This window comes from Galendromus occidentalis, unplaced genomic scaffold, assembly GCF_000255335.2.
Source record: "Galendromus occidentalis unplaced genomic scaffold, Mocc_1.1 scf7180000077233, whole genome shotgun sequence".
NCBI lineage: Eukaryota > Metazoa > Arthropoda > Arachnida > Mesostigmata > Phytoseiidae > Galendromus > Galendromus occidentalis.
In genome coordinates, this window is record NW_003805221.1 from 160,068 (window position 1) to 169,063 (window position 8,996).

An 8,996-nucleotide genomic window follows, 5' to 3' on the forward strand; every position below is an offset into this window, starting at 1 on the left:
TTGTTGTAGATAAATGACATGATCTGAATCGGCAAGCTCCTGGAGGCTTCGCTGCACTTATCGCGGTTGAGTGTAAGACAACAAACATCGCTTCAGCGCTGGCGGCGCGGCGTTATAGCTTTGCTCAACTTTTTTGCTCAAGCTTTTTTTCGATCGAGAATTCAGTGAGGAACGAAAGGAAAACGCCGTGCTTCGTAGAAAAACATTAGTTTATATTTCGGCGTTGGAGATAACCGTTGAGGGGAACGGCTTCGAAGTAGAAAAATCTACACTGTCGCTGCTGATGTCGCGTGGGTGTTCATTTTCTGTTTCTGATATCCATCTTCCGCTTCTTCTGGCGACTCTGATGTATAGCTAGATTAAAAGGCTGAAAACGAGGAGTTCAAACAACCATTAAGCATTCTCCAGAGTCTGTCTTGTTGGATTTTCGCAGTCAAACTTATCGCAAACGAGCTGAAACAGGGCGCCTTCTTCCCAACAGTGAAAACCCTTGCTTTACCTTGACCGTCAAAGTCAGAGAGGCTGACAGTGGCATTGGGACCACAGCGTTGGAGGCGTCACATCTGAGTACGAAGCCGTCATCCTGGTCAGACACCATGATACTGTAAGTCGCCATAGCCTCATGATCGTCCTGTCGATACCTCGAGCGAACGGGCGTGTCGTTCTTGAACCAATCTAAACGAGCCGGGGGGTTGCCTCCTCTAGAGATGCAAACCAGGGTCAGGGAATCTCCTGACATGAGTTCTCGTTCGGGATAGCCCTGGATTTCCGGGGCGTTCGGGGCATCTGAAAGCGTAGGAATCAGCCTTCAATCCCTTTTTGCCGGAGATTCAAGTGAGGAGTTTTTCCGCCGTTGGTGGCTCGGCCCCCAAATGAAAGCAAGTCACTCACAGAGGACATTCAGAACAACACTGGAACGCAATGGGGCTTTGAGAGCCGGATGTTGTGCTTCGCAGGTGAAGACGGCCCTCGCATCATCGAGTCTGGGGTAGATTTCCACCTTGGTGAAGACAGAGCTGAGCTCGCGTTCACCGTTCGTATCGATGCGCTTCTGCACTTTATCTGTTGGAATTAGAGAATGAATTCGAACGTACAAGTTCCAGCAAGTTGATTCCCAATCGTTCGGGGCTTGAAGGGAAATATACTGTCGAAGCATCGCAGTCTTGATGTATTCCGACCTAAGATTTTGCTCTACTTGTGGGCCAGCTGGAGGCGAGTGAATTCCACCGAACTTTCGCTCAATCTACCTAGGTAATTCCCCTTCCTCTGTTTTCCTTTATGGTATTTTCGTCTATCTCCTTTGATCCGAGAGATGTGCAGTGAAATCATTCCCTCGATAAGAGAGACCACGCACAGCTGCAGTGTACTGACTCGACCATTTCACCAGAGCATTCCATCTTGTCGGAGGCTACAAGCTTCTACTTCGCTAGAACCGACGCTAAAGCGGCCCATTAGGGTTCTGTTCTCGGTCGCTTAAAGCAAAACGTTCTGATTGATGGAGAAATTCGCTCTGAACACAAGCTAAGATGCTGCAGCTAATCCCATGTGGGTGGCGACAACATTCGACGCTTTCAATGCTATCGATTCGGGATCGATCTTTCGGTGCTGCGTATCTCGACCGCAGTTCAAGAGCGAAATCGAAGATGGGTAGGAACCAGCGTGAGCAATAAGTCTCGCGGAGCCGTCGCCGGCGGGTGGTCTCGTGCTCAGCGCGTCTCGCTCATCTAGCGCAAGTGTTCGATTTGTGACTCTCCTGCGATGGAATAGACTGTGCGCCCGCATAATCACAGGAACCCTCGAATGACGTGATAACGATCTCGAGCGAGCTCGGTCGTACCTTCACTAACCTTTTTCCAAGGGTTGATTGTTTCGGAACCAACGTATGCTCGCAGGAGGTTTAGTATCTCTCACCCAGCAGCTCATAGACAGCTGATCTCCTTCAACAGCGTCCAGCGTGCCGCTGTCGTTTCCTTTGTGCCGGAGCTCGATTTGTTTCGGCGGAACTGCAACCAGGTTTTCATGATATTGTATGACATACGCTCCATGGCCAGAGAGCTGAGAGGGAAAAGAGGAGTCCCACGACGCGAGGAGAAGCTCAAGCCTCGAGGTCATTTTACTTAAATCTCTTGAGCAAGGAGAGGAGTCCCGACCCCGGAAGTCGAGTCGCGTCGAGCATGCGTTCTAGGTGTTTCGCGCCTCGAACTGCTGATGAGGAGAATAGAACACGAATCGCGACGATGAGCCCGGATTCTCAAGCGGCATGTCCCTCTACATCACTGTCAAACTTACCCAATACGGTGACGTAGGCCGCCGACCAAATCGCTCGATGATCCGGAACTGGCCCCACCTGAACCATGAAAAACCTGAACGTGTCAGAAATCACAAAGAAACTTCGAAATCCTCTCGGGCCTGATTCCAGGCTTTAATCCGCTGACTCTCGTCGAGCCATGAATGTCGATGCAGACCCCAAAGGGAAAATTTCAACTGTCCATGTTCTACTCCTAATTTTCAATTTCGGCTTCATACACCGGTGGGAAATCCCTCTGAGCGACGAAGATGCACTGACCTGACATTGATATTCCGCCTCATCGTCCAACGTAACTTTATTCAACTTCAGGTTGTAGATACCCCGGGGCTCGTCCACTATCATTTGATAGCGTGGGAAACCGGGAATGTCAGCTTCGTAACCTTTGAGAATAATACGAAAATCAGACAGGGATCGTCTCCCCAAGGCATCCGTTGAGGGAATCATCATCGAATTACGGTGAGACTTCCGACGAAAAACCCTCAAGGTTGCTCTTGGCCAAAAAGTGAACGTTCCCAGAGACACAGTACTCTTGGGCGCGAGCGCTGTCTCCAAGGGATCGTTGATAAGACGAATTGCTTGTCCAATTCACGTCCGCCACGAAAGCTCTTCGCCCCCAAAGAACATAAGCAATCATTCTCTTCGGTAACTCTAGCTCCATCATCTGCTTAATCGGAGATTATTGTGTAGCGGACTAACGAGAACTTTGCTCAACACCATCAATCACTGAACAAATTCCCATCAGAGGAGTTGCTCAGTTTTAACTCGCATCGGAAAGCTCATTTCGAATACTCCTCACAATCAGACCCTGTACTTTTCCCAGAAAGTTGTGAACAAGGTCGGGCTGAACTCCCGATCGGGGCGATGGGCGTTGCTGTACGCGGTTCTCGTATGCCATAATTTAATGAACGATTCACTCACTCACCTAAAACAAAGCCATCTTTGCTCCATTGTACTTGACCTCCTAAATTTCCTATTTGACATTGAAGTTCTGTGGTTTGTCCTTCGATTAGCTGCACGCTCTGAGGCCGCGTTTTGAAATGTTGTTGTTCCAAGTTTTCTTCTTCGCTGCTCCCTGCGGAGTATTGGAGGTCTTCAGTATCACAATCCGTTCTTTTCTGCTACGAGCATGGAGTAGGAACGACCTTTGCCGACTGACGATGGTCTCTCTTTCATTCCCATGGATCTACTTTCTCCCAGGTGACCTAACGGTCCCGAGAGACGAATGATGGACAGTGGAAAACTGCATGCTTCTCGACACCGGTAAGAACTGGTACGAATCGAGGAACGACGCAACTCCGCTCCGAAACTCATCAATGAATCAGGCTCACAACGCCCGTTTGGTTGGGACACCTCTTTCTCGAGGTCCTGCGAGACCCATCCGAAATAAACATCCAATCCTCACCAAAGCTAATCGGAAATAATAGCATGAGCGAATAGAAGTCGAGCCGCATCTCGGAGCTCCTCTTGATTCCCGGGACTTTTTCCTTAGATTCCACAGGAGGTCGCTCTTTCGAGGGAAATCGGGGAGCCCATCTTCGCTGAAGTTTCGCGTCCCTTCAAACTGCACTCGGAACGTTCCATTCGAAGAGTTTGTTTCTGCTCGGCGTCGCAGCTGCCGCAGATGTTGCAAAGAACTGAGTAAATGTAAACACAGAAGATGGCGACTGATTTTTGCCCCTTCCACGGATGGCGCCACCTGTAAGTTGCCTTCGAGACTCACAAAGTGTGGGGGAAATCGTATTCCGGCGTGGGTTTGCAAGTTCAGTGAACGCTCTCAATCCTGACGCAGCTTCTCCAAGACCAGGAAAAGTCACAAAAAACTCCTAGGAGCGAAACCGACGTCGCTCATCCTATATTCTATTATCGCAAGAGCCAACATCCTTTGATGGGGAGAAACATTCGCTGTCTGGCGGCCGACTTCCTCTCGATTCCGCTACGTTTCCATTTCGGGATAGATCACATATGTATGAGAAGCCTCCGTGGCGAATGCATACGTCGGTCTATTCACCTCGCCCCGCTCCGCCTAGCTCCTTCGAACGCCTTTCATATCTTCGCCTTCGGCGTCGACGTTGCGAGAGAGCTACCGGGACCTTGTTGCTGAGTCGCTGACTGAGTAATTGACGATAAGGAATGAGTTACTCGAAACTTTGGGAGCAGGTGAGCCTCCATGAGAGAGAGACTGAGTAGCCGACTGATACGTCCGATAGATCGGAGGCTCCATCGATCACAATAGGGGAGACTCGCTGTAATGGAGGAAATGAAGTCTCCGTTCCTTCCAGTCGCTAATTCTATACAGGGTTAGAAGCCGATTTTCCGTCAATCAGAGGACCAGGTCATCAATCTCAGGCGTCCGCAGGTACCGTTCGCCGTCGGGGCGGCATTCCCGGCACGTTTCGTCGACGTAAGGCAGGGTATCCGTTTCGCTTGTTCTTCTCGTAGAACATCCGAGCTCCTAAGGTTCATACTCTGTGGTGGTAGTAGTTGATGTTCGCGCTTCGTTGACTCTCGACCCCTGACCCCACGTTGAGCGGGCTCCTCGCCTGAAAAGCTTCTCCTTAGTGTTAACTAATTCTCGAGGCCTCTCCGTGGATAGTGATAGTGGTAGAATGAAATAATGGATCGCTCTTATGGTCAATGAGCGGGCAATGACCGAAAGCCTCGCTCGCCGCGCGGGCAAACGAAACCGCCAAATCTAGTTGCTAACACTTCATTGGCGCCTCGCTGACTCGGATGGATACGGTAAGCTACGGCGGCTTGCGAGGCAAACATCCTTGTACTCGAACAGGAACGCCCTCAGTATCGTGCCCACGCACAGACGAGGGCCGCTGCGAAAAATCCTTGAATTCTCCTCTAGACGGGAGAACCTCATCGTATGTTATAGATTCGCACTCCATGACGGCTGACTCGGTCCTGCTACGTTTCCCGCCGCTACGCTTCAGGCGTGAATATTCGCCGAATTTTCCACAAAGCTCAATGATCGAAGCCGAAGGCTCGTCGTTGCGTGATTCCGACAGGAATCCGACACCGGAATGGATGCGACATCCTTCAGAGGAGAAACGATTTCATGGATGTTGGCTTCATTCATCCTCCATCTTTTCCCAGTGGCGTTGTCATCTGTCGGAGAGCAGTCAATGCTAATGTAGACGATGTCTGATGCGTCGTGTGGTTCCACCGATTTTGCGGTTCAGTCATCCAGAGCCCAGCAGGATAAGATGAGAGTTTGCGAGGATCTGATTTTCTGAGGGTCGAAACGAAAATGATCCTGAGGTTTCGAAGCTTTTCCTCTCGACTGAATCCCTGGATCCTACGACGGCGGAACCTCGTCAAGTCGCAGGTACCGTTCTTCCCATTGACTCGAATCAGCGAGCAATTTCGGCTCGTCTTTAGAAATAGACTCGCTCAGTCGGAGCGTTCCGCCAAGATTACAACTCATTGTACATAAAGCGGTATTCCTCTGTCTTCTTCTTTTGCCCCCTCCGATGCTGTCTCGGATTTCGCGCACAGTGTTGCCGCCTGTACTGATATTGGAGCTCGAGGCGACACCTGTCAAACGGGTCGTCGACGGCAGCAGAACGAGTGGGCGACTCGCTTCGGAGCCTTGATGCCAAACTCTTCGACAAAGAACACTGTTGAGAGCATTGATTGAGCAAAAAGTCCGCTGGCAAGGCGGCAACGGCGGCGCGCTAAGCGATTGCGACCACAAGTGTGTACCCCCCCTGTCAGAGCACTCACTCAGCAGAGGTCTCTGAGTTTGTGCCGCGGTAATCGATTCGCCCGCTCTGATCGCCCAGAATGAGAGCGACAGATATCGACTCTGATAGCGAGAGCGAGCCATGAGGCACGAAAATCATTCCTATTCCTGATCGGATTCAATGACATCCGAGACGGGAGGAAAAAGCGCACGGGATTGAGAAGTGTGGATCTGCGGTATCTGGAAACAATATCTCGTGTTGCTCCCTTCAGCCTGAAACGTGACGAGCATTAATAATTTCACCTGTGAGGTACGTACTGTTTTTCATAGAAAGAGATGAATTGAGTGAGTGAGGTGCTCAGAAGCCACGCTGTTCCGCAAGAAAAAAAAGTCGCCCACTGCGCGACAGGCTCTGAAAGGTGCCTCTTCTTCTGAGTGAGCGCCGTGCAAATCGTCATGAGTTACGACACCAAGGGCTGCCCTCCCGAGTGGCAAGCGGTTACGGTTATGCTGCGCACCGTTGTAGTGGCGGCTAGGACTTCTCTCTCTCTCTCTCCGTCCACAGAGAGGTGCTATGATCAATGACTCGGCCCGGCGGAGCCTCAGTCAGCCGAAAAAAAAAGACACAGAGAGGTCTCGTGAAGCGCGTGCCACGATGTCTGTTTGCTTCTCCCGTGCGTCGACTATCCGTTCACGGCTCTTCTGCGGGTGACATTTTTCGAATATCTCTCGAGGAAGAAACAACGCAAGATTCTGTGCCAGATTTTGGTTCTGGCGAATTCGATTCGATCGGAATGCACGTCCGTGTCGCCATTGATTAGGGATCGCGAGACGAGCTCAGCTCCGGGAATTTACCGATCTCTGCTGCACTCGGCTAATATCAGAGAGACACCTAGATTTGACTTTTGGGATGTGGTCGCCGTTCTGAGTAGGATCTACACAAACAACGGAAGCAGAAAACCGAGACCACGGCGCCCTTTGCACCTTCTCGCGGCCTTCATGGTTTTCGCCGAAGCGGACGGAGCGGCATCTCCTCTACGGAGGAAGCACTCGGTACTCATTCGATCGCGCATTGAAGTCCGAATCATTGGATGAATGAGTTGCCCAGCTACACGAGGAATACATACATACATACAGTTTTCGGATCATTCAACCAGAAATTTCTGTATGTGTACATAGTTCCCGAAGGTTCATAACAGCCTCAAAATGCTTCGAGATCACAGCTCGGGGAACCCCGACAACGGGTGAACGGAGGGCCCGCAACCTCCGTCTGGATTCCTGTGGTCGAGCTATCGAAAGGCAACTTGTTAAGGCGAATCTCTCGACTCTGCCAGAGGCAAAGGATAGTGGACGAAATAAGAGGGACTGTCACAAGGCACTTCGGTCACTCGCTCGTCTGTCCAAGTCAGTAGAGCAACTGCAAACGACATGAACCGGGGTGAGCGGAGGCGAGTTTGAGCGACTGATGCCGATCCGTCAAATGCATCCGTGACCCGTCTTTGATATATGTACATACATAGATATACACTTTGCGATAACAGTTCTCCATGTGGGGGGGGGGAAGAAAGGAGTTCGCGTCACAAACCATCATTAGCTGCTCATGGGGCTTGTCTGCCAGAGAGCCCCTTGCGAGGAAGTCGTCGAATGAGTCGATGGCGTCGCGGGGAGGATTGAAAGATGAAGCGTTGTAAACTAAGAGGGCTATGTCAACTCGTTCGAGTGCATCGCAGCCGTGAGCCTGGAACATTCCTCCAAGGCGGAGCACATGAATCGCGACTCGTGATCATTGCAGCGAAACTCTATGGATCTTCCCAGCAGACATTCATGGACGTGATCGCAACTGAGCGAAATTCCCTCTGGTTCCCTCAACTGCTAGTTCGACGTGAGATTCGGTAAGCTGGCTCGATGCTCGAATTATTTGCCATGTCCACGACCATTCGGGAGCGAGACCTGAGCGGACGTCCTATGAGTTGTCAAGCTAATCTTATGCATTTCCATGTGACGGAGAGACAGGCGGACTGGCTGAGAGGGCGCAAAAAAGACTATGTACGAATAGTGCAGTGCATCGCCAAAAGTTTCATCGTGAATATTTTCGTAATGGAGGATAGTTGGACAGCCGCGGAAGAGGCTCGGGATTATATTCGCTAATGGAACCAGCAAGCAACATCCATTGAAATGTAAGAACCAGGCTGCTTCCCTCCCGGCCGTCTCGTACCGTAGAGTACTCCGGTGCTCATCGGACGATAATTTTCTCCTCGTCGAGACTCCGTCAAGGCCCCCTATCGGAAAATATCGTCGGTGTCGAAGCTCCTGATTCTCTGAATCCGACCCGGGGAACTCCTTCCGCGAATACTTTCCTGGTTCAGAGGACGGGGAAACAGACGGCCGCGGACCGAGCGTCAGGCAATCGATTGAGGCTCCCTTCTCCCGGTGGTGCTGGGCATCCGGTTATTCCTCTGACGGATCCAGGTCGAATTCGATAATTGGCGCAAAGACGATGCCGGAACCGACGACAACACCTGCGGCTATAGTCGTTCCCTAGCGCAAGCGTCAACCGAGTTCAATAACCAGCCGGTTGCGGAGCTACCGCCAGAAAAAAAAACGAAGAAACAGAAAATAGAATGAATGGTGGTGAAGCTGGCGGTGGCGTCGCCGCCGCCGTCGATGGTGCCGATTCCGCGTCGGGCAGCCAGCTCCGAGCAGCGATCGACTGCTGAAGAGAGAAGCAAGGAACAGCCGCGGCTTCTCTTCTCGCGTTGGCCGCCAGGTGGCTCTCGCGTCGTCGTGAGCACTGATCACGTGACCTGTTCACGAGCGAGTGAAAATTTTGGCGCGAATTCCCCGTCAGAATAGTTGAGCCTGTCGAGGGGAGTGCGTCGCTGTGTTTTTCTGTGTTGATACCTAGCGCAGTGGTGTAGCGGCGAAAGCAGCAGCACATCAGCTTGCAGTGAGCCCTCTGGATAAAAGACTCATTTTTCAAGTGGTTCGTCGACAAAG

General features: G+C 51.3%; 1 protein-coding gene across 1 annotated transcript; it reads right to left on the reverse strand.

Annotated features, from left to right (window-relative positions):
* Window positions 1-298: 298 nt before the first annotated feature.
* Window positions 299-3,759, reverse strand: LOC100900060 (nephrin). Its single transcript, XM_029111092.1, has 8 exons — window positions 3,711-3,759; window positions 3,231-3,380; window positions 2,567-2,688; window positions 2,290-2,347; window positions 1,848-2,003; window positions 892-1,062; window positions 500-786; window positions 299-367 (listed from the first exon to the last, which is right to left on the reverse strand). The coding sequence occupies exons 1-8, from the start codon at window positions 3,757-3,759 to the stop codon at window positions 299-301; spliced, it is 1,062 nt and encodes a 353-aa protein (XP_028966925.1).
* Window positions 3,760-8,996: the final 5,237 nt, after the last annotated feature.